The sequence below is a fragment of the Fistularia commersonii genome, chromosome 19, assembly GCF_037954325.1.
Source record: "Fistularia commersonii isolate RoL2024-O1a breed Wild chromosome 19, RoL_Fcom_v1.0, whole genome shotgun sequence".
In the NCBI taxonomy this organism is placed as follows: domain Eukaryota; kingdom Metazoa; phylum Chordata; class Actinopteri; order Syngnathiformes; family Fistulariidae; genus Fistularia; species Fistularia commersonii.
Genome location: NC_141302.1, coordinates 7,960,534 through 7,986,509, shown reverse-complemented (window position 1 = coordinate 7,986,509; position 25,976 = coordinate 7,960,534). Strand labels below are relative to the sequence as shown.

The 25,976-nt window shown below is 38.2% G+C and overlaps 1 protein-coding gene across 17 annotated transcripts in view; it reads right to left on the bottom strand.

Moving 5' to 3' along the window:
- Positions 1-25,976, bottom strand: part of mpdz (multiple PDZ domain crumbs cell polarity complex component) — a 44,880-nt gene that overhangs the window by 10,648 nt on the left and 8,256 nt on the right. For 5 of the 17 annotated variants that reach the window (XR_015107572.1, XR_015107573.1, XM_086165823.1 and 2 more), the window contains exons 6-36: positions 25,144-25,357; positions 24,746-24,868; positions 24,360-24,560; positions 23,963-24,065; positions 22,932-23,020; positions 22,559-22,838; positions 20,004-20,081; positions 19,671-19,750; positions 19,374-19,520; positions 18,833-19,003; positions 18,099-18,284; positions 17,682-17,891; positions 16,770-16,928; positions 16,344-16,496; positions 14,564-14,908; positions 13,830-13,941; positions 13,104-13,302; positions 12,512-12,553; positions 11,254-11,361; positions 11,019-11,099; positions 10,695-10,872; positions 10,276-10,386; positions 9,065-9,148; positions 5,905-5,967; positions 5,613-5,684; positions 4,719-4,890; positions 2,967-3,163; positions 2,777-2,868; positions 1,919-1,997; positions 1,451-1,519; positions 262-357 (exon numbers count right to left, since the gene is read on the bottom strand). Coding sequence is in view for 15 of the 17 variants with exons in the window: in XM_086165823.1 (XP_086021949.1) it covers positions 262-357; positions 1,451-1,519; positions 1,919-1,997; positions 2,777-2,868; positions 2,967-3,163; positions 4,719-4,890; positions 5,613-5,684; positions 5,905-5,967; positions 9,065-9,148; positions 10,276-10,386; positions 10,695-10,872; positions 11,019-11,099; positions 11,254-11,361; positions 12,512-12,553; positions 13,104-13,302; positions 13,830-13,941; positions 14,564-14,908; positions 16,344-16,496; positions 16,770-16,928; positions 17,682-17,891; positions 18,099-18,284; positions 18,833-19,003; positions 19,374-19,520; positions 19,671-19,750; positions 20,004-20,081; positions 22,559-22,838; positions 22,932-23,020; positions 23,963-24,065; positions 24,360-24,560; positions 24,746-24,868; positions 25,144-25,357 (4,294 nt within the window). In the remaining 2 variants the exon portion in view is untranslated. The remainder of the gene's footprint in view (positions 1-261; positions 358-1,450; positions 1,520-1,918; positions 1,998-2,776; positions 2,869-2,966; positions 3,164-4,718; positions 4,891-5,612; positions 5,685-5,904; positions 5,968-9,064; positions 9,149-10,275; positions 10,387-10,694; positions 10,873-11,018; positions 11,100-11,253; positions 11,362-12,511; positions 12,554-13,103; positions 13,303-13,829; positions 13,942-14,563; positions 14,909-16,343; positions 16,497-16,769; positions 16,929-17,681; positions 17,892-18,098; positions 18,285-18,832; positions 19,004-19,373; positions 19,521-19,670; positions 19,751-20,003; positions 20,082-22,558; positions 22,839-22,931; positions 23,021-23,962; positions 24,066-24,359; positions 24,561-24,745; positions 24,869-25,143; positions 25,358-25,976) is intronic. The other 12 variants (XM_086165827.1, XM_086165834.1, XM_086165828.1 and 9 more) reach the window with 9 other exon arrangements.

Genomic DNA, 25,976 nt, shown 5'->3' with positions numbered 1-25,976 from the left:
TGCAGTCGTAAAAAATAAATTTACATCAATTGGTCTTTATTACCACATTAATTATGTGGTAATAAATCTACTATGACATGAGGATTGTTACACTTTAAATATTATCATGTTTACGTCAGTTTAGAAAATCTGAGGGCAATGTTGAAGTTACAAGCATGCTCCAAATATTTCAAACATTAGTTAGAATAATACAATTAGCAAACATAAAATCATTCATAAATATTCAATTTCGTCATTGTTTTTCCAACCCCCAATACTTACTTCTTCATTGAGTTCTTTCAATTCATACGTAGTCTGAATCTCAATCTGACATTCAGTGTTACCCTCATCAAAAAGGATGCAAAAATCACCATCCTCCTGTTGGGAGAAATTTGTGCATTATTTACTGCCTGACCCTTGAAAGGGTCTAAAGAGAGACTGCAAAATACACCTTCCCATCAGCATCACAGCTTTGATACATGGTCAATAAATGAGTTCCCTCAAGCTTCCAAAAACAAAACCGATAACAGTTACCTCCATAAAAGATAATTAGCTCCAACATTTACACCCTGCATTCTTTCCACCTCTGATCTTTTGTTCCGAGAGCAGACTTTTGGGACATTGAGTATGCCTATCACTGAGCAGCCCAGATGCTGCTGCATTTACACTGTCATCCCTGTTGCCTCATGCACCATATGGGTAGTCCCAGACTGGGAATCACAACCAGGTGCTTTTCAAGCAGGGCTATGTTCCCACTTTTCTCCTTCACGCTCACTCTTGCTGTGTTTCACACAGTCTCCATCTGTTTAAAGAACAGTTCAAATAAATCAGATAAGGCATGCTTTCCAATTATGCAGATTTTTCAAGTTCCACTTTTAGATGTCTTAGTATATCTTCTGATGGCACCGCTGTGCCCAAAATTCAACGAAGATCAACGAAATACAATGTATTGTGCAAAAAGAACAGAAGAGGCATGTCTAATGAAAAAAAGCTATGAGACCTCCCACCAAAGTAATATGCTTCAGTGCATCTGTGGTTGAGTTGCAAAAAATAACTACTGTAAAATAAAATTGACCCTCCACCTGGCTAGAAAAAACAAAACAAAAGTACAGGTGAAATACTTAGTTTTGTCATTTCAACTGGGCCAACTGGGCCATTGTTTAATTCAAACTGTTCCTATTCATATACTCATTATACACTCATTGGTTTGATTATTGCATCATTTTATTTGGCACTGCTCTGTTTATTGTTCTGTTTATTTGGCACTGCTCTTTTCTGTCATGACAGCTTGTCAGACTTGAGTGCCCATGTATCCTTCATCTCCTCATTTTTCAGTCAGACTTTTTGGTTTGAACCTCCTGCGTTATAGTCAGCTTTCCAATGGTATAAGAGAGAACTGGGCACGGGGTAGAAGAGAACTGGACAGCCTGTGAAATTGCTGGGAATGTGTAGTGATTCCTGTGTATCTCACCTTTGCCTTTGTGATGTGGTACATGTATTTTGAAGTCTCAGTGTCCCCGTCTGCAGTGATAATTTCTTGCTGTAGGAAAGCAAGTAACTGTTGATATGGCAGTAATTGCTTCAGCTTAAGTAAGTACCACTTGTCAGACAGTGCTCTGTGTGTGTGTGTGAATTTGTGCATGTATGCAGACATCTATGCCACTTTTGGTGGATTTTCAAGCAGTACAGGAAGTTTCAAGCTATTATGGGAGTTCAAGAACCTTGAAGACCACACACTTTGACTGAGGAAACATTCATGAAAATAATTCATGACCATGAATAGAGTTGGGAAACTAAAGGGGAAGAACTGAACTGTCAAAACTGTCAATTACATGTGTATCTTCATGATTTGCATTCAATACATTCTTTGTTATATGTGTCATATAAAGCTGTTTGTGCACTTGTTCATGTGTCACTGAGCATATAGGAATGTCTGTACCTCGCTGTGGGGCTCCACTGAGTCTCCCTCATTCTCCTTCACAGGACTCACAGCCATCTGGTCTAGTACCTCTGTGTCCCTGTTTCAAAGAGGTATAACTCATGTACATTATCTCTTCTCTGCTTACTGACAGTGGAACCATGAATTATGTTTTCTGATCATGTCTTTTTCACTGGGTCAAGGAGGGGATATGAGTTCTACAGAGGGTTAGGTGCGGTAATAGAGGCACTGATGGTAACATCAATGCCTCTATTACAGCACCTAACCCTCTGGGTTAATATAAGACGCCATGATATTGGCATGCTACAAACCAACACCATCAAGTGCTTTTAAATGTTTAGAGGTGCTTGCTTTTGCAGTTAGTTTGTTAAAAACTACTCATGAAACAACAGTGAGACATAAAAAATATTACCTGAAACAGGACGAAATATGTTCAATATGTTACAAGTGATTGTTTTTCAGGGTAGTCACCAATGTGTACAATGATAGGAATTAACTTATATTTTCTCTTAGCAAAATGAGATGGATGATTTGGCGCACTCCATTCACAGATTTAGAATCAACTTTTGGTAACTGGCAGACATGACTGATATTCAAACATTTTTTCAATCAAAAAAAGATGTAATAAGTCATATATATATATATATATATATATATATATATATATATATATATATATATATATATTGAAATGTATTTTTTGCTGTAAATTCCTCCTTAGTTGAACTACAATAACTCCCTCTATTGGATTTTGTGTAGCATTACAGAGGACTCTGTCGCAAGATGAGCATTGTCTCTAATTGATACATCTGAGTTGCTACTGGAAAATCTCTTTTCGAAAAAAAAAAAAAGTTATACCTGATGAAGACGATTTTGACTTTGGAAGGAGAACTTTTGATGATAGAAGATGCATTCTGATGACTGTAGCCGTAAAGCACATGTCCATTGATCTGAAATGGTATTACATGACTTCAAAAAATGAGTAACAACTAAAAATTTGAATTCCTGTTATTTCTTCGTAAAGCATATTCAGAGCATCATCTCTTACCTCGAGCAGCTCATCCCCGACCATCATGCGTCCGTCTATTCCGGCAGCTCCTATTGGGTCTATTTCTGCAACGAACACACTCATGCGGGAACAATCCCTGTTCCCTGCTAGACTTAGGCCCAGGCCTGTCTTGCCTTTTTCCAGCTCAATCATGTGTAGTACGCCTGAGAGGCTACCATATCGCTCCATTATTATCTCTGAAATAGGTATATAATAGGTATAACAGAGAGATGTTAGAAGTTTTGTCATGAGTCCAAGTTTTTTCCTCTGTTAGTATTTATAAAAAATAAATAAATAAAAAAATAAGTTGCATAAACCTTCAAACCAATTTTCACACTTGAAACGCTAAATTTGTTTTATCCTCCCTCTCTGTGTCTTTGTCCAAATCTTGTCATCATTTTTATCCATTCCAGGTCTCATCTCACTCTTTCTTTGCCTCTACTGTCTCTGGTGTGTTAGATAACCCCTTCAGACCAATGGGCTCCTGTTGTTCTGGGCTTCCTGCCACTGTTAAACCATCACTCCTGTACTAATCTCCACGTCTCACCTCCCCAGGCCGAGCCTCATCAATCTTATCCCTGCACGGTAGGCACACTCTCTAAAAGGCACACACAAACACAACACACACATCGTTCACCATGGTCCCAGGTGTTTAGAGGCTGGAAGTCTGTCCTTCATGTAGTTTGCCCAACTTGAACGTGTCTAAAGTGACCCATTCTCCTTGAAGCTCAGAGTTTATCTAATGGTTCATCACTATATCGCAGAGATGGTAATAGCTTTAATTGAGTATTGAGTGCCTCAGCTTTTTCAGCCAGCTCGAGCATGAGTGCACTTTATTCGAGGCATCGGATCCATTGATGGCTGAGCAAGATAAACATGAGACTTGGAGGACCTCTAAAGGCAGTATGTTGTTATTGCAAAGTAGGAAAGCAGAATACAGGGTTCATCGAGTCCTTTCCACCTCTTTTCAAGATGACATTATTTGAGACATTTTCTGCAACACTCATCCTGGTTTGATGAACAATGATGAAACCTTAAGATAATCTGAACCCGTGGGCAGGTTTCAGTCGATGGTTGCAGCAATTCCTTGTTTATGTAATCAAGAATATTATTGATTGATGCATCATTAACTTAATTTACCTGATTTGAAATAAATATGTAACCACCAAACCTAAAAAATACAAAGTGACAGGAACTATACAAAATCTGAACAAAGACAAGTCTCCTATTCAGCCCTATTTGGAAAAAAAAAACTCAAAATATTCTTATCCATCTGCTTAATTATAATTTATTATATAATCAAAAGCAAAGCTGTCAGATTAAAATGGTTCGGCAAAAGGGAAAATGGTCTTGCTAATTCTGATTGAGAAGCTTGGAGAAAGAAGCTTGTTTTTGAGTTTGGAGTTAGATTTTCCAGGGATGCAAAACATTTTCCAAAAACATTATCTCTCTTTTAATGTTTTCCATAACCAAAACTTGGTCAACCACTACTCAACAGTTCAACATTTTTTAGCAATCATGCAAGCCTTGACAGACATGCAGTCTTTATTCACAAATGAAATCTGGGTTAAATGTGATCTTTTATATCTTTGTGTCCATCAGCGTCACTTGATTCATATTATTACTCAACATGTGAAATCTACTTTTAAAAAGTCAGAGGAGCTTGAATTTTCTGAGAGCGAAATTACAAAAAACAAACAATTGTGATTATCCCTCTATGATTGTTCCCTTAACAGAAAGAAACAGACTCACTCCAATTGTATCCAAACTCATCCGTCTCCTCCTCTTTCTCCTCCTCTGCCTCAGCAGGTCTGCCAGGAATCTCTGTCAGCGTGTCTGTGTCAGTCTCTCCCATATGGGGCATCACTGGCAGGGGGAGGACAGCGCTGGTGGGAGATGATTTTGCCGCTTCATGCTTCACTGGCTGTATGCCGCAAATATTGAAGTTGGAAAATCATTATTAGAGAAAGGCAAAGTTAAAGTACGGATTCAAAATTCTTCTTTTTTGTAATCGCTTATTGCTGTTAGCTTCGTTGGGATGGGGAGAAACATGAAGCTATAATCAGCAGAAGCCATATATTTTGTTTAATTCAAAAAGCTTCATCAGTTTGAGCAGAATTTGTTAGTTCTGAGTGTGGCATTAATTGAAAGGTATATAAGATAGTTCCCTATGTGTGCCAAAGCCCCAAATCAGAATAAAACACACAAGCAAAATTAAACTTAAAACTAAGTACACAATTTGCAAATAATGGTCTTTATCACACCCATGACTACTTCAACTCATTTTCACCCATTAGACATTCAAATGTGCACTAACCTGAATACCATGACCAAAAAAATCACACTTTCAATTAATATTTCTTATCGTCAAGTCAGTTCTTTTAAAAATACAGCAAAAAAGTGAATTTAGTACTGATTTTGGTATCTGTGTAAGGAAGCAACAAAACCAAACGTTAGGGAAGAGAGAGGTGATTTTACAACAAAGGCAATAAAAGAAATTCAGAGGAATAGAGATGTTAGGACATGTGAATGCATGTACATTATGTAAGTTTGATACTTCAGCTATTGAATTTGTATCAACATAATTGTACAAGCATACATAGAAAGGGAAATAGAAGGGCACATCAAAGACAGAGACCCACAAACCTTAAATGGGGTAGGAGTGAAAGGGTTAGTTGGGGAGAGGCGGAGGAAAAGTCTACTGTGACTGTCACCCTCCTACGGAGAAGAGACAAGGGTCAACAACTTTAGACTATAACACATGCCGGACACATGGCAGACATAAATGTATGGTGACAACTTCATCTCAAATGGGGTGTATTTTTAAGGAAAAAAATCTTGCATTTAACTTCTGCCTGTGTTTCCAGGAAGTGACGCCTTCCATATGAAACTACAAATTACTAGTACACATCACTAGATGGAAAATGGATACACAAACCTGGTCTTTCTTGTCCCTTGCTGTTGCTGGAACCTTCTCCTCTCTGGATTCTGTTACCGATGGCTGTTTCACACAAGACAAAGCATGAAGTAAAATCATTTTAATTGTAATTCAGACAGTCACTGTAAGGGGTCTTGAATTACATTTGATCAAAAATTGAGAAGAAAGACACAATATTCAGATCAGTGTCAATGGAAAATGGGAAATACTGTTAGTCTGCAGTAATTTCTGAAATATTAATAAGATCAAAGAAACTCTATACATCTGAAAAGCTTAAACCACACACATGCTCAAACCTTTGAATCTTGAAAAGATCAAATACTGAAGCAAATGATTTTTGTCAAAAAATAATTATGAAATTAAAAAAAAAAAAAAAAATTGCTTCTTTCAACTACTTGGCAAACCCTGCAAGAGAGCTGAGACACACATTCATGGGCATACCAAAACACTGTTGGGGGAAACCGTCCGTCCAGCACCACATGCCTATCCAGGCTTGACCGTCACTCCCATGATTGAGCTTAAAAGCTTTTGCCAAAGCTATGAAAAAAATATTGCATCTTCTAGTTCTTCTAAGAAATCGCATCTATGTTGAGTGCTGACTGTCTTATTAAGTTGTTGTCTGTACATCGGCAGAGAAACATAAAATAGAGTCTTCAAAGAAGGCGGTAGTAGGAACGAAAAGTGCACTTACAGTAAAAGCATCTGCTATGATTTTTACGTTCTGCTTGATGCAGAACAGACACAGCGAAGCTCAATAAATGCAGGCAACCTGTACTTAAACACAAGTAAATGCAAATCTAGGCCTTAGCACACATGCATATCAGTACATAGTTGTATACATTAAGAGAAACTAAACTAAACGGGAGGGGGGTCATACGTTTCAATTTCAGCTAATTAAAAAAAATAAAGCAGCTGGATGGAAAAAAAATGCTTGGATATGTTGTTTTCAATATTTAGTCTTTTTATGGGCATTCACATCTTAGATTCATAGTAATTAAATACATGTATTCTTAATACATTGAGTACATTTAATTTCAATTAAAGTAAAGATGTCGTGAATGGCTTCTGAATGCTGTTGAAAAACAAACATTATTCTAACCGGGGGGGGATGTATTTCCTGGTATGTCTTTTCACATATCTCGGACTTTTTAGTTCCCCTCACACTGATTGGTTTAAAATGTATTTTTGATGATTTTAGGACAGGTTTTGTTGTTTTATTTTCAAACTATGTTTTTATTCATTTATCAGTTTGGCATTCATTCATTTATGTTTAAGTACCTATTGCCTCTTGTCTCCTGGCTTTGAAACCAAACAAGTGAATCGCCAAAAATGATTATCGGTAGACTTTTTAAAAAATTACTTAAGTAAGATAAGGTAGACTTTATTGATTCCCATAGGGGAAAATTCGTTTGTCACAGTAACGTAACAGTTATGATGAATCTGAACGAGTCTGCAAACATTACAAAAAATCATCAAAAGATGACATTTACTCGTACACTATAAAATTATGCATTGCACTTGTTAGAATTGAAAGAAATCCATTTAACAAAAGATAAAAAAAGCCTCATCTCAATGCTGTAAAAACATGGAGGCTCATTTTCTTTGTTTTTTGGTTGACTCAAAGACACACCAACTTACAAGCAAGGAGATCGACATGGGGTGGTTTTCTAACCTGAGGGAGGGCAGGAGCTAAATGGGTTTGATTGGTGCAGCAAAGGCTCGACCCGTGGTTGCTATTTAACTGCTGGAAGGGCAGGGCGGGCTTCTAAAAGCAACACAAAGGACCAACAAGCTGACAACATGAAGAATATTTAATAGGACTGCTGAGCCTTTTGCACATAATTGAATGGGAGGCAATCCAGGAGAAGTGGATGTCTGCATAATGAAATGTCTCATGTCACCACACATTGACGCTAGATGCTGCTTCATTCTACAGGCTTTGATACATACCCTTGCTGTAAAAAATAAGCATACACTATGTATGTATATTATATAGATATATTTATCCATATTCAATGTATCTCTTCGAACAACCTCTCTCACCATTTACATACTTAACTACATAGCACTCTGCATTTAATATTTTGCATTGTGTATAACATCCTGTAGTCCAGGTTTTGTTGATAAACATGTCAGAATAAGGTGTAACCCTAAAACTGGAGCCACATTCCTTGTATTTGTGAGCATATTTGGCCAATAAGACTGATTCTGACTAAAAAGGTTGGAATCTGGAGAAGTAACCATTAAAGTGAGTTGTTTCTTTACGGCAGCCATTTCATCAGATCAGCATCAAAAGAAGAAGGAGGGAGGTTCCCAACAACCTACCTACCTTCCTAATTGGCTCAACAAAAATTTTCCAGATTTCTGGCTACTTTGAGATGCACTGGTTACAAGGGATGGATTTGAAACTGAGAGAAACAACATGGATGTTCTATTATGCTCCCAAGTTTTCATCCATCTTGAGAAAAAATTATGCTGATAATCCGCCCAAAGCACTTCAATCAAAATTACCTCATGATCACTAATTTCCACTTGTACTGCTTTGTTTGGAAAATGCCCTCTGGTGAATATTTTGACGGATTATAGCCATAGAGAATCATGTAATTTTCACATTTACATTTGAATTTTTTTAGTTTTTAGTATTTTAATACAGGTGACAAAATAATTTTTATTCAATTAGATTAAAATGCATTACAAACTAGTTTGGATGTCTGTCTATCGATACAATAGTACAATTCTTCTTTTCCTTTCGGCTTTTCCCTGCAGGCATCGCCACAGCAAATCAACCTTCTCCATCTAACCCTGTTCTCTCAATTACAGACAGTCAAACAGGCAGTGACAATTGACTTCACTCATCCTTTTGATTTAAGCATCATGACAGGACAAGCTATTCTTACTATGAGATCACAAAGTATCAGAAAATTTGTAGATTTAAAAAACTAAAAAATCTTCCAGAAGGATACTCCAATTGAAGTGTTTTATGCATGTAGATATGCTAGTTATGTAATTGTGAAAATTGCACATGGAAAGAAAGACTCAACAAGTAGTATAATAAAGTGAAAGAAAAAATAGGAGGTTTGAAACTTAAAGCAACAAAGATGAAGTGTGATGGATGGCTGATGGAATAGAAATGAGGAGCACAAAAACAAAGAAAGATTACCTGACATGAGGGATGTGGCATGCATGTGAAAGTGGCTTGTTTCTCTTCTCCAGGCACTGGAACTGTACTATGTATTGACTCAGGCTGTAAAAGCAGTGAGGAGGAATAGATGCGGAGGTTTGAGGCAACTCATCATGCAGTAACTGTAGTTAAAATGATGTACCAACATCTCCACTGCAGAATTAAGATGTTAAGCTATTTTTAAAGGAATGTCATTACGTTTTAGGCAAGTACAAATGCTTACACACTTCTTGGGAGCTAGATAAGTTTATCAATACTTTCCTTTGGCTATGAATTAGGCTACAACTACCAGCCAATTGGCTGAAAACAGAAAAATGACTTTGACTTCACTTGTCAAGAAATACAAAGAAGGTAATTTAAACTCAATGGCTGCTCACATAAAAAAAACAAAGAAAATTACTTCTCAAGTAAGAGGAGGCACAAAAGCTTATTTTTCGAATCAGTAATCTTTATGAGGTTTAACTAAGTAACGTCTTGAAATGCGAATTTCATTGCATTAATAATGATTGCACGTTTATTTGAGCCCACAGCATGTAGCTGTTGAGAATGCTACCTCATCGATACGGCTGATCGCGACGATTAATGCCCGACCAGCCTTTAATGGTATTATTCACACTGGTGCTTTTCCTCCTGCCAAGCCAATGTCTGCTGTGTTAAAGCGCCAATTGAGTATAATTGTGATCCTCTTTTTTCTGTACTCATCCTCCTGTATGAGTTAAATTACATGATGAGTTGCTACCAAGCTTAATGAGTAAGCAGCGTGATGAGGAAAGCATGTGGAAATATCTCCAGAGACAGCGATGCATGAAACGTGATTGAGTACAAGAGATCAGACAGTGGAGTGGAACCAATAGAAGCCCCAGTAAGAAACTACTTAGTCATGCTTTTAAAGCCTGAGGGCACTTTCAAACAACAAACACTGTTGTTCATAGTCATTTTCAATCAGCATTACACATAAAGGTTAAAACCCACCAATATATCTAATATGTTTCAGAGGGAGGGTGATTGTACCTTCATAAATTGTACTATAAAATATTATTCCACAATCATACGTGTATATATATATATATATATATATTTATATATACACATATGATTGGTGTTAGAGGAAACCATCTTTCAGATGTGAGATTTTAACCCTCAAATTGTGACTCCATTAGATTGCCCCAGGCCCCCTTCTTCAGACTTACCCTCGGCCGGTGGATAATGCTCTGGACCAAGAATGACACAGGGTTTCCTGCGCGGCGTATGGCCTCCACTGCCTCCTCATGACTGGCATCTCTTAGATCAACTCCATCCACCTTGTAGAGATATCGTGTTCAGGTATCATGGATCTTAGGGATAGTATCCCTCTGTATTCCGTGAAACAGCAGTTCATGGCAATATCCCTTTTTATAATGTATTCCTACTGAATAGGTTGTGCTGTTATGTAAAATCAAAAGTCTTGAAAATGCTGATGTGTTCTTAGACCTGTCCTCAAACTGTTCTTTGCAGTTCTGCGGTAACCTTTTGAAGGTACTAGTTTTCTATAAATATGATGTGATTCTCAATAAAAGACAAGCAAAGTGAAAGAAAATAAGCAAAAAAAAAAACAAAAATTCTTGTTTACCTCTACAATCCTGTCGCCTGTCTTCAATGTCCCGTTTTGTCCTGCAGGACTGTCTTCCAAGATGTGCTTTATAAAAATGCCCCTCATCACCTCGCCGTTACTCAGTCGGCTGCCCATCCCTCGCCCCCCAACGATACTGATCCCCAGGGACTTGCCTGGCTGTCTGAAGAGCTTCACTCTGGGGGAAGTAACAACAACAGTATGTAAGATTTTCACCTTTTTCACTTTAAAGATATGGCAGTGGCATTGATATGCCCTAAATGGTGTCATGGACATGTCCATAAAATTAGATTACAAGCATAGATACAATGTGTATCTACTCACAGCCGTGGTTGGTTCCAGTTGCTGTAAGATGTGCTCTCCTCTCCCTCCCCATCTTCCCGCTCTGGGAGGTTGGGAACATCACTAATTGAAACAAGAAAACACATACGTAAGATTCTGGGTTAATTTGATTGTCTGGGGTTAAAGCTTCAGGGACACATACAACATGATTCAAGTCTACATTGTTTTCAGGGCATCATATTAGAAATATTATTGTGGAAGGCATATTGGTACATACTTGGATACAAGAACTAAGACCGGTACTGCTTCAGAAAAGACGTCATCTTTTGTCTGCTCAAGGCTGGTCTTGTATTCCTCTAGATATTCAGCAGGGACATATGTAATTCTAAATATGCACAAACACACACACAAACAGACACACGCACTGAGTCGAATAATCCTTAATATAATGCAAGACCGTTTACTCACTTCAGTTGCTGACATAAACTCACATGGTATTTTAGATCAAATAGAGGCATGCACTGATATGTAACCAGGTGTGAAAGAAAACCTCTATATTAAAACAAAAAAATCTCATTTGCATTCAGAGGCTCATTTCTCTCAGCTCCATCCAGATTAAATTGCATGACCTGGACAGATCCTGTCTGTCTTAAATTCAATAATTTCTGCTTAATAACAACTCAAGGTGAGATGTCAGTTAATTGTACAGCATTTCACATCTAAATGAGCAAAACACATTTCGTGTAATCACCTATGTCTGAAAAAATCAATTTACTGTTTGCTCAATGCTCGTGTGAAAAATCTGAAGGGCAGGTCTATCATTAATTCATGAGCAATTTACTAATTCCAATTACAAATGAACCAAAACCTGACTGATAAAATTTGATAACCAATTACAGACCCATTTCCAAACATTTGTGACTGAGGCTGATTCTGAAGGGCACATTAACACATTGGAGTGAAGTCGACAAATTGACAGCAGATGGCTTGATTTGGTTTTCAAACATGATGTCATGTGAAGAGGGATGGAAATGAACCCCAGAGAAATAATGAAATGACATGCAGTGAGCAATATGGTCATGCTTAAACTCAAAGGTTAGTGCAATGTGGACACTTTATTGTGTTAAAAAGGAATTATGTAAATTAGTATAGTTTGGTTATAACCATGCCAAACATATTAGTCAGATGAATAGATGAGGAAAATCATGAGGCTAGTTTAGTTATGCAGTCAATGAAGCTTCATCTAGCTATAAATGTCAAGTACATTTTCTGTTTTCATTGTTTTAGAATTTAAGTGTAACAGAACAAGCAAAAAAGAGCCTTTGTAATGACTGAAATTCAAACTTCATTATTAGTTTTGGATTTATCAAACAATCAAATAGACAAATTGATATTTCAAAATTCATATCTATGAATTTATATTCTTAATCTGGAAAATAGACCTTCATGGACTGAAGAGAAGATCGACTGAATATGGAGAAGACTGTAGTCTCCTTGTGAAACGACACAGATGTGAAAGTTAGTCATATACTCACACATAAAATGGGCACAGATCATCCTCAGGTGTACAAGCAGATCTAGAATGTGAAGAGTTTGCTTTTATGCACCAAGGCTGAGTGCCAGGTTTAGTTTGGCAAGCAGAACTTTAAAAATAACTTATCCACTCCATACACCTCCCTCAACCAGTGGGAAGAATGGTATGATATTTAATGCTAATATAATGACAATTTGTTGTAAATCATATTTAGCTTTAAGGCAATCAAACTTCCTTTGATCAGCAGAAAAAAAAAACAGCTACCAATGATTTCATAAGCATTAAAGTCAATATAGAGAAGGCTGTTAAGTATTGCTGAATTAAACATTAAAAACCTACAGTGAATATAACTATGCTGTTGGTAAAGTTGGCAGAGACAATCCTAGTGTTGTAAAGACTAGATCTTGAAACAAAAGAATCGATAATTCATCCATCCAGAAGAAATGGATGGACGAATGAAAACACACATCAGGGTACTTAAATATCAACCAATTTATCTAACTGATTTCACTTTACAAAACTGGTTTTGAGATACCATTAGTGACCAAACATTGCGTAGACATCTTTAGTCAGATGTGTAACTCCATTCTTACCCCAGATCTGGGCCGATGAGAGAGTGTCTTCGAAGCATGGCACGTGCCTGAGCGTTGGTCAGATTGGCAGTTGGCTCTCCATTGATGGCCAGTATAAGGTCACCTACGCCAAGACGTCCATCACGACTAATGGACCCACCATGGATTATGCCGCGTACCAGCATACCCAGACCTCCTTTCATGGCACTGACAGTCATCCCTGTAAAAATAATCATTTAAAACTCACATAAAAAACATTTTAGATCAAAAGTAATAATCTAAAGTAAACATTTTTAGAATTGTGACTGTAAATGCTATGATGTAAAGCTATAAATGTTGGAAAACAATATGGCAACCAGAGACCTGGTCTTTTATTCATTAGGTTTCATTCAATTCTCAGTGGAATCACTTAGGTTGACACATAATCTATGTCATTATGAAATGGAGAGCGTTAAAAAGCACAATTTTCAATCAGGTACCTTGATAATACCTATTTGTTTTGGAAATTAAAATTTATATTCTTTCAGGTGTTTGTAGCCCCTTGGGAAGGTTTGAAATGTAAATACCCTACAAGACAATAGAGTGACCCTTTCACACTGGAAAACAATCAAAATTGTTTCATTTTGTCCTACGTGTTCTTTGGCTCAAAAGGAGAGGGCGAGGGCCTTTGCCTCAACCTCATTTGCACTTCCCTACAACATGACAAGGAAATAACAAATATGAGAATTTAAAGAAATTAACACAAACCTAGGCTGGAGTTGCCCCTGACAACGGTGATCGTCCTTTCAAAATTGCTTCCGGAGGTCAATACTTCTTTGTCACCATCTTCTGCTGATTTTCCAACACCTACCTCCTTGTCCTTGAAGTGGATATTTTAACACAGGTGTTAGTAAAAAAGGAAAAGAAAACTATAATGCAAGAATTCAAAGACCATGGAGTCTACACTAAGATGCTACACAGAAACATAAACGCTTGATTGTTTTAAATTGAAATACTTAATTTATATGTTTTTCATTCACTTGTAAGTTATTACTCATTTATATAATTTCTTGAAATCATGAAAATGTGATCTGCCTTTTGAAAATAAATCATTTTGAAATAATAGAGATAAATACCTTGAAAAAGAACAATGTCACAATTTACATAAATATCTTTTTATTTAATCTTGTGATACTTTATCAATCCCTTGCAGGAAATTTCTCTCTGAATTCTACCCATCATGGATGAACCACGAGCAGTTGGCAAGCAGCACTAGTTAGGGGTTCAGTGTTTTGCTAACAACACTTCGACAGGCTAGGAGAGCCGCGAATTGAACCAGCAATGTTCACTTCCAATGAAAATTGCTCAAACCCCCTGTGCCGCGCTGCACTGACCCAACACATAGTTTTTAAAAATAGGAGGAAATGTTATCAGAAGACCTGTATTCAAGTAATATAAATCAGTAGCAAAGATTCACACCACTTATCAAAGTAATTTCTTGCCTTGATCAAATCATCTTTGTCACAAGTTACTCCGAATGAGAGAATGGGCTCAATGTGATATTTGTGTGACTCTGAAGGCTCTGATGGGACGTTTCCTCTGGATTCTATTTCAGCATATGGGCTGTAAGACTTTGATCGATCCACTGGTTCCTCTTTGGTCGTGCACTGTGCCAAGTAATGATCAGAACCTCTTAGTATGGCATCATAGGCAAGAACAGGCCCTCTTAAACTTGGAGGCTTAAAGGAGGGGGACTCCTCCTGAGAGAACGATTGAGTATTCTCTCCAAGGCCGGATGATGTTGCAAAGCAGGGATGATCATCCAACAAGTCCAGTCGAGCTGTCAGCTAGGGTAAAACAAAGCATAGCGGCTGAATGAACGTTCTACACGGTTAGTTAGACAATTCCCCAACAGGGGTAATATATCTTGCTAAGACGCCATCCTGCCCTCCTCATAATGAGCCATAGAGAAGCCATCGGTAGTCTATACAGAACAGCAAAAATTACTGGTGTACTCGAGGGCACAATGTACAAAATGTACAAACAGAACAAGACCAGACCGTGATGAATCCCACCACACACTCTCTTTCTAGGGCCAGGGCAAGAGGAATAAATCCTTGGAGTCATACTTAAATATGCAAATATATATGCAAATATGTAGTATAAGGGAACCTGAGAGGGCAGAATTGAAATGCTTGAAATTTGGGTGTTCAGCCATTGCTGACGATAGAATGTGATTCCCATGATGCCACAGAACATCTATACAGTTCTGGCAGTAACAGTAATTATTTATCATTACACCTTATATGAATCTTGTATTTATATTATTCAAGAAAGACCTCGTACGAAAATATACCCCTCAAAAAATACACACTATTCAGCTATAACAGCTATTCAGATAACTATAGCATAAACAACATAGCATAACAAGTTTACCAAACTCTCTGTCTCACTCTAAATCACTAAATCCACTGAATTTTTCATCCCTTGGTGTCATTTCTGAGCAACTCTGCCGACTCTTGAGGTAAGCGGTGCGCCGCTTCCTCTTCTGTGTGGCTGTTTTTGGGACATCGTTGTCCGTGCTCTGATATAGAGGCAGTTGCGTGGCATGAAGCGATAACACCAAGAAGTTCCTCGCCTAAAGTCATTTATATTCATCGCCTTGGCAACTAACTGGGTGCGGAGATGTAGCAGCACCATTGACAAGCCTCTCCTGGCAGCATTTTGTTCAAGCACCCATTTGTGAACTTGTTCCTCTAGCTGTGGCCATCTAGCTTTTAGCCCGCGATTATCTTTTTTTTTTTTCGTCATTGCAGGTAGAGTATCCTCCGCTTTTTGCCAGTCCCTCGCTAGTTTCTCGCTCACTTCAAACTTTCTTCCTGCTGCTCGATTACCGTTTTCAGCTGCATATTTCACTACTTGCAGCTTGTAAACTGCAGAATATGATTTTCCTTTTGGGGGTATTTGTGTTCAGTCTTTCTCAGTTGTCTTTATAAGTTGATGTTTAAATATTAAGCTTTCCGTGGTATAGGAGTAATAGGAGTAGCAGATACTGGCACACATCCTTAGAGCGCACTCTCACACCTGTCAGTGTGAAAATAACAAACATGTGAAATTACCATACATATTTTAATATATAAGTTTTACCTGAGTATAAGTTGCATGATCGGCCAAACTATGAAAAAAAGCGTGACTTATAGGACGAAAAATACGGTAATTTCAAGATGTGCCTCTGGTGTCCGTAACGGATGTGGGCTGTACTGCACAAAATTGGTTGCCTACCTTGGGTGTAGATGAATGCAGGTAATCCATGTCTGCACTACAACTGCTTCCATGAAGAGCAATCCTTGAGGCTTCGAAAGTGTTGTCCTCTTTCCCCGAGTAAGAGTGTTCTAACACCTTCTCATCAGACAGGTCTGCTTCACTGGTGTCAATCTGTGACAACAGATATACTTTTAGCTATCTGGAGTAGCTTAAAACAGGTCTGACTTATTACTGATTTAGGGAACAATCCAATTACAACTAGCTCAAATTATCCTGATTTCCTGTAATGCTAAATAAAAATGAATTTCAATAAACATAAATGCAGTCCTTTACTGAGTACTTGTTGCTAATATACTGTTGAGTAGATAAAACACAAGCGGTTCACATTTTTCCCTCAATACCCGGGATTTTCTTTTTTCTTCTTTTTTTTTTACGCTAACTAACCAATGCAGGCTCTGCTCGGTAAAGGATGCCCCCAGTCAGTCCTTCCTCCTCTCCTTCCTCAACCAAAATATTGGTGAAGTCAAATGAATGGGTGGTGGATGATGATGTTATTTCCTGCTCACCATATGGGTGTGGAGAGTGGGAATACCCGCATATTCCCTAGGAAAGTGCAGAAATTCTTTCAGTTTCTTCCAGCTTTATTTCTGAATTGATTTTCTTTTTTTTTTTTTTTTTTTGATCGAAACAGTAAGCAATATACAATATACCCGTCTGAGGTAGAGCATGTTCCACATCCTGCGGGACAAAATGGATAACTCGCACAGACTTCCTACAGTTCTGTAATCCAGCTAACCATGTCAGCCCAAAGGTCTAACTGCGTAATCCAATGGTGAATTTAATACAAGCAAAATGCAGTTTTCAAGCTTGAAAAAATGCAAATTGTTGACAGGAGAAACATCCGATAAAAAGACAATAGGTGCTTGTTGAAGACGGGTTTATATGCAGAGCAAATATTTTGACAGGTGCTTGATGTAAGCTCTTGAAAATTCAATAACATAGTAATAAAACAAAAAGCAAGAAGCCTTTTCAGATGGTCTTCTTGGCTGAAAGAACAGTAGGTGGAATGTTAAACCATGCAGCCTACCTCCACACTTTTTCCTGCATGAAAAATTTAAGCCGTTGTAAGCTGAGCCCTTGTGACTTGATACAAAAAATCTCATGATGTGCAGGGAGCTTGACTATTACCCTTACATTAATAAATCATAAATTCTTTAACAAAATGTATATATTCTTCATAACACAAATTGAAAACACCAACCAAGTGTCCAAATACAGCACGACAATGTTTCAGACACACAATTGTGTAGAAAAAAGGAATACAAATCCAATTCTTGTATTTTGAATCATACTTACAGGTAATGGCTTGGCGACTCCAATCTGCACCTTTCCCAGCCTGGCACCCTTCAAGGCTTGGACAGCATCCTCCAAGCTGGCATTTTCCAGGTTAGTGGTGTTGACATACATTAGTCGGTCTCCCGGCAACAGCCGGCCATCCTGTTCAGCTACACCACTTGGAACCAGAGAGCGAATCACAATAACAGTCTTTGCGGGGTCCATTGGGTCCTGTGACATTGCCAAGACAGTAAACTTAAGTCAGGCTTAAATCCTACAAAAATTACATAGAAAGTGGACTTAAAAAGTACGGAAGAGGCTTTCACTTACTAATGTGAGAAAATTGCTATTGACAAATTACAAAGACTAACTCTAAAACTCTAAATGCTACTGAAAAAGTCATGCAAAGTAACCATTGGTACAGTTCCATATTCCCACCTGATAGTCCAGAATGCTGAATCCTAATCCACCTTCTGCCTTCTCGAGTTCAATATTCTGGATATCCAACTCCCACATGGCAAAGGAAGATGACATTGCCTCCTCTGTTACATTATCCTGCGTTGTAACTGTTGTTTTCACCTCTGAATCCTCGGCAACACACGCACTGCTTAGCTCTATTTGTTTCTGCAAAGGAAAAGTCCCAAATTTCTATGTAGCACTGTACCTTCCTCACTTTTACACCCAGCCCATGGGATGCTACCCTTTTGCTCTGGCTTAGGTTTCTGGCAGTAGATAAAATGGAAATATTTCCAGGATGCTAGAGCCTTAGTGCACTATCACAGATAAAACAGACAAGATGAAAACCTATACCCCAAAGGGAAGTTGCTTTAGAAGTCTCATATTTCTAAGAAATGTCAGAAATATACTGAGATATAAATACATTGGTCTTAATTTAATTCAAGTCTGGCAATGTTTACAATCTATCATAATTTGCAATCGTGAATGTAAATGATTTATTATTAAGACAGAGGTACTGTAGTTACAGAGTACTTCTGTCCAATTGTATTCCCTTTGCTTCTGATCACAGACCATCAAACCTGTATTTTTTATGATACATTGTTAAGTTTATATTAATTTACCTCTTTCAGAGTACTGTCGAATTGGATTCTCAAACACAACAAATTCTTGACAAATATCAAAATATATGTTGCACTGGAACTAAAGTACAGTACCTTTAATTTAGACACGGTGAATGAGGCATCAGGTGTAGGTTGGACAGGTTCATTTTCAGTCTGCTGGTGGGGGGCTGGCCTGCAGCAGGTCATGTGTACACATAATGGAAGTTCCTTCAAGATTTTGACTACTTCCTTGTGTGTTTCACCAATAAGTGATATGCCATTGACCTGCAAAAAAAAAATTATCTTAGGGCCACACAAATAGGACTGCTGTTTTACACAACATAAAAAGATATATTTTGGACATAGGTTGGATCTAACTTTCTAGTTTTTTTTAGAACTACCCTGGAAACAGACAAATAACTCCTTCCAAAAACGTTGGTAGCACGCTGATTTGCAAAAGATCAAAACAGCATTGGATGAGCCACAGCACTTTTTTCTGCTCCATATTGGTGTAAAACACTGTTCTCTATCAAAAACGAGTTGGTTTCTGTATGAGTAGTGAATTGGCACTCCGTGTAATTATCAATTGGAAAACAGAGGATACATTGCCACTAGAAACAAAAAATGCAACAGCGCAGCTTTAGCAGCATCCTACCTCAACCAGCTCATCACCACTGAACAACTTGCCACAGCGTCCGACAGGTCCCTCAGGTAAGACAGAGCGGATGTAATGATGCCCGCTATTGGCTTCTAGACTGATCCCCAGGCCACTGCTTTCACTGAACTTCTCCACCTGAGCCACCTGCCACAGGGACAAATAATAATAATATCTAAAATGGCATGTCATTTTTTTTCTTTCACTTTTAATGTTTATTCAATTTTTTTAAGTCAGGAACTGAACTGTGGTAAGTGGGGTTTGATTGAGAGTGCAGAATCACAAAAAGAAACGTACCACAACCTCATTACTTGTACCAAGAATCCCCTGCCACTTCTTTATTAGATCTTCCTCTTCCACAGTTGTGAGCGCCATTCCTTTTAATAATTGACATTAGTTTATTATAAAAGCGATGCTTCTCCATTAACCATTCACAAGTGTCAGCATAGTCGTTTGCAGAACAAAAACTACTTTCATTTCTATATTTCACCACTCAGCACTATTGTCTTGAAAATGAAAGAAAAACTACCCAATTCTCAACATACTCAATGACGGACTGTATTTATGTGTGTTCTTGACTACAATGACCATTACGTCGGATATGCTTGAAGAAAGACTCCAGCCTCTTACCATGTTTGTCTTCTGTTAGCTTATTCATAGCAGAGCGGACATCAGATCCTTCACTCTTTGTCTGCAGCTGCTTTTCATCTGTCATGAGTGAAACACAATGAATAATAAGACACAAGGTCAGGCAGAGCCACTTGACAGTATGCATGCACAGGCCCAGAAACTCTTCAGTCTAAAAGTATAATGAAGAAAATATTAATCAATACTTAATTGATTTGCCTTTTTGTCTAATTTGACACCTTACAGTGACAAGTGTATGTATATCTGGAAAATGGTAAAACCATTCTCTCCATTTAAAGGGCAGCTTGGGCAGCTTTCCCATATTATTTCGAGACTAATAATAAGGACAAAGGTTACTGGATCAGTGCAATACTGTGCCAGAGCCGTACAATCGGAATGTCTATAATTCCTTAATGTTGTCACGGAATATAACTTGAGCAAGTGCAAATAAATCACTTTCATTTGACAGACTCAGAACAAATCAAATGCTCTTAGGATTGACTTCATACCTCTTTTCTGGTTGCATATACATTTCTAGTATTCTTGCCTAATATTTGATGGGTTCTGACATTTTTTCAGATTTCATCAAATTGACCAATAAGATTGGAAAATAGTATCAAGGTTGAAAAAAAAAACTCTCTCTCATTATTTGTGTGATTTTTTTTCAAAGAATCTTAGAGAGCATTCAAGATTTGATTCATGAACCTTTTTTTCAACCTTCAAGGTTTGGTTTTGTACCGTACATGGTACACAACTACTTGGCCATTAAATTACTCCATCAATATCTATGCATGACATGGCTGACATTTTTATTTCTCATCTTTAAAATCAATTCATAAAATCAAAAGGGCAAGGAAGGAAAAGAGACAATATAAATACTACATTCTGGATGATTGTTTGAGTAGTTATAATAAAATAATGTAGTCATTCTTGTCATGGCAACTGGACTTTTATTTCTTCACTTGGAGACATTTCACCCTCTTCATCCATGAGGCTTCTTCAGTACTGAATCTCCAGGATTTTGCTCCATGCTATTGTTGCAGTTGACAAACATCTGTTTTACTTCTTATTTTCATAACTTTACACTTTTTTTTTGCAATTCATAAAATCCCTGCATAACCTTGCACTGGTATCTTGACAGTTTTCACATGAGTTAAAAAAAAGCAGTCTTGCCATTTTTATATTGTCAATTTTCTCTGTCACTCAACTGCTTGTCTGGGAGGGTTTACGTTATCTTCTTGTTGCCCTTGTACAAGGTGCCAGATCACAATACAGCTTTCTCTGTTACTCGGGACACTAAACATCTTATCCAAAGAGCTTGCTTGCTTCTGTAGTAGCCTGGAGGTCCTGTGAATACAGCTGGAAATTAGTCTTTTGTTTATTTACCTCCTCTAGCTTGCTTACTGTTTAATTTTTTTAAAAACAAGTATTGTAATAACACAGTTAAATATTAATAATAAAACATGACGGATATCAGCGCTGCGACAAACATATGCGTGATATTTAATAATAATAATTTGTCCTTTATTAATCCCCGTGGGGAAATTCATTCCCTGCAATTAACCCATCATGGATGAACCATGAGCAGTAGGCATGCGGTCGACCAGCGCCAGGGGAGCAGTTAGGGGTTCAGTGTCTTGCTCAACAACATTTAGACACACTAGGAGGAGGCAGGAATCAAACCAAGAATGTTTGGTTCCAAAGAAGATTGCTCTACCTGCTGCACCCTTCAGAGCGCCCTTTTAGATCGTTATGATTTAAGTTTAGAATCTTCAAGGAAGGTCAAGTTTTTCACCGGTTTTTATTTGTCTCATTACTTCCATTCTCTACCCTTCTATTATTTTGAAACCATTTGCTCCAGTGTCCTTTTTCTTTACTAACTAGACAAATCTCAATTCCTTGTATTTTTATGGCTAGCTACAGTTCAGCATTTGGGTTAACCTACCTCCATATCACATGCAACACGGTGAATACATTTGATGTGGAGTCTGTATTGTTCAATAATTTAACAGTAAGATGGAGGGCATTAATTTTCAAAGATACAATTCAAAACTGGAGAAGCCTCTTAGATGAGAGGTGAAAGGTGTCCGAAAGGAAAAACTAAGCTCTGTTGCCATGATGAAATTTGACATTGCTTTTCAAGATAATGTTACAAGCTTTTAACAAAGAAAAAACACTTTTAATGGTCATGGACTGTGTCTGTGAAAATTAAAAACAGACTCCCCTCTCATTACGTGACATTGATCTACTTATTCAATTATTGTATTTATGAGGTAAAAACACTATGTATTCAGTATCATTCCTAACACAAAATAATAGGTTAATATATATAGACCATACTAAATAAGTTTACTTTTTTATCAAACAGGTACTATGTAAATGTTGTGCTGGACTGCCATTACATGGAGTATTTAGAAATAACAACAAATATGACTGTTGGATATCATGCTACTGGAACTACTATATTGATGTGAGCCACTTCAATTTGGAAGCACACAGATATAACTGCTGACTAAGCCAAGTAACTAAAAATGATATCAAATGACGATTACACTCACAGGCTGTTGAATAAGACGACATCCTTCTGTCCTCATTATTTTTTTCCCCTTCACCTAGTCTCCCTTGAGCTGCTTCCTCAGCCTTCTGTCTCTCAAGCTCCATTTCCTTCACTATGGCGGTGGAAGGGGGCAGGATGGTAACACTGGGAGCCACAGCAGGGGGGATCTCGTCCGGCTTGAAACCACGCCGGATCAGTTTAAGGTGGACTGTCTGGCCTGTGTGTCGGAGGACTTCCACTGCCTGTTGATTGGTGTGTCCCTGGATGTTTACTCCATCAACCTGCAGAGGGCGATCCTTTGTGAACCCAGGGATTAACTCATCCCAAGACATTAAAAATACTTAAAAGAAACTGGGACGGTAACTGATACTTACAGCTATTATCTGGTCTCCCACATGAATACGCCCATCCTGATCTACAGCACTGTCTTTTGTTATGCTCTTGACAAAAATACCTGATGGCTCTGAGAAGCCAGAATAATTGTAAAAATTAGAAAGACAAGTGGTTGTTTGTGATGACATTGAAGATCATAGATAAAATTTAAAAACGGTATTTAGGAGGATTATGATGATGTGTTGTGGAGGATTTTAGTACTTGGGGTCAACAGTTTAGAACAAAGGACAGTGTTGACAAGAGGGGAAGGTATGTGTTCAAGCAGGTTGGAATGGGTAGCGAAAAGTGTGGGTAAAGTGTGATAATAGAGTATCAGCCAGAGTGAAAGTAAAGGTGTACAAGACGGGACTGAGACCAGCTGTGAAAAATGATTTTGGGGCAATGGCATTGAGGAAAAGACAGGAAGCAGAGCTGAATATATTGAGGTTCTCTGGGATTGACTAGGATGGATAGGATCATGAATGACTCAATCAGAAGGGACAGCGCATGTTAGATGTTTTGCAGATAAGGTCAGAGGCCAGACTGAGAGGTTTTTTTCATATACAGGGGAGGGATAGTGAATATATTGGTCAGGGATGCTAAGGTTAGAACTGCCAGACAAGAGGCCTAGAGGAAGACTGAAGAGGAGTTTTATTGCTGCAGCGAGAGGACATGAAGATATTCGGTGTGAGAGAAGAGGATACAGAGAACAGGGTTAAGCGAAGGTTGTTTCAGTGCGGCAAGCCCTGAAATAGATGACGTAAGTGACCTATTACACTACTGAGGACCACGTAAAAAATATAAATACCCTCAATACTTTCTGTTGTTTAATGAACAACTGGCATTATAAGTATTGCTGCATGTTTAATATGAAAGTCATCTATACTTGGGGCCACTTGAGTACACCAGCAAAATCTGAGCTATGGATCTTTACAGTCAACTTCATTGATCAAAAAAGGCCATTTTCAGATTCTTGAACTCTTGGGAAAGGTACCAAGAGTCAAATAGACATGGCATATCTGGATTTCCACACCTGAATTTTTATCTCCAACATAGCCAGCAATAGTGATTCCCAGTCCCTGGGTGTTTTTGGCGAGTACAACATCAAATGCTTCAGCTTCCTCATCTTCATAGGCCTGTAAAAACCAGAATGCCAAAGAAATGTCAATATTATTTGCTGACAACAAAACAAAGATATAACATAACATACAGAAGAAAAGAAACATTCCAAACAACCACTAAAACAGCTTCTGAACTTTTTCATAAGCGTCTTGAGCCTCCCAGTCATGTAAGATACCGGTTCAAGGAACGAGTGATAATCAATCATCATGCAATAACCTTCAGCGCATATCGAGGCATTTTGTCAAACAATAACAGCTGTTTCAATCTGACAGACAGCCTTGTTGTAACTGTTTTTGAGTCCATTTCACCTGTTGCTCATTCACAGTTGGCAGTACCACTGGCATGACAGCTGAGAAAGAGGGGTTCTCATCCATGGGACCCCGGGTGACAACCAGCTTCACTCTGTTGCCGCACTGCCGAAGGACCTGGGCCACCTGTTCACTGCCCATGCCATACAGGTCAGTGTCTCCAATTCTCAGTATGTGGTCCCCGCTACGCAAACGCCCATCCTAATGTCAAATTCAAATCAGCATAAATTAAAACCTTGAATGACATTTTGACTGGTACACATAAGAACAACACAATGCAGAGTGGCAGGTAATTCCCAGTTGCGTGCATTCAAGTAATCTCCATTGCAATCATATCTGTTATAAAATCTAATTTCCCAATAATGCAGAGGCATCTGTGCAATCACCTGATCTGCTATACCTCCAGGAAGAATAGTTTTGACAATGACACCAGTCGTTTTTCCTCCTACAATTCCAAAGCCGAGGCCAGTCCCATCATTGACAAGCTCAACTGTCTCCACGTGCTGCCACTAGGATAAGTAAAAGAGAACGAACAATCAGTTGAGCATAGACATGTCTGGTAGATTTCAGGCTTCTGTTTGGAAAACAAAAAAGTATTCATCTGACCATCAAAGTTGTTTTGTTTGGTGTATCAGGTTCACAGTAATATCAAGTAGTTTTATTTTGTGGTTTGAAAAGGACCAGGGTGTATGTTGTGTATCTGCAGTTGTTACATCTAATTGCCATGCACAGGAGCTGCTCCCAATTTTATTCGCATGACATTAGTGAGGGAATGTCTTTATACCGCGCTAGAGTTGGCTGACAATGTACTGGCAGCAGAGGGCGTGCGGGACACCACAGGACTTGCCAGCTGGGGTATTGGTCCTCTGGCCACTGTTAGCTGGACTCTGTCTGAAGCGTTCTGCAGGATGCTGATAGCCTGCTGGTGGGTCACTGTCTGATCCAAAGGCTGGCCATTGATTGCCAAAATCTGGTCTGCTTCTTTGAGTTTCCCATCACTGTATTGGAGAGGTAGAGGGATCGTCATCAACAGTGGTTCTCAAAACTTTTTATGTCCTCCTCCACACCACAAAAAGGGCTATAGTTTTGAACATACACAAGTAATTGCTGAAGGATGCAAAGAGTATTTTCGGCTACATCTTGCTTTCTTGGTGATTTCCTATTATTTTAGAGAATTTGCTCAATGTTGTTAAATAAGATTAAGATTTTAGAGATTAGCTAAAATGTTTTTTTTTTCCATGCAAAATTTTCAGAAAAAGGAATTTCTTGATTTATGGTATACCTGTCAAGATTTTGGCTTAAAAGATATTTGTTTCTAATATTTTGATCTTTGAAACCATTCGCCTTGCCCCAATGAGTGTATAATCCTGAACCCCACTATGTGACTTTTAATTGATAAGAGTCAAGATTGATAACGCTAGGGGGGCATTAGGGGGGGCTAACATGAAAATTCATAAGGTTGAAAAGAAGTTATAGGATCTTGACTGACATCTGTCATGTAAATCTCTAAATTCAAATTTTATCCCAATGCTCAAACTGTAATTATAGTCTTACAGAGCTGTCTGAGAATTTATTTGATATGGTTTTGCAACAGAAGGGTGTGTGTTCCCACCGATA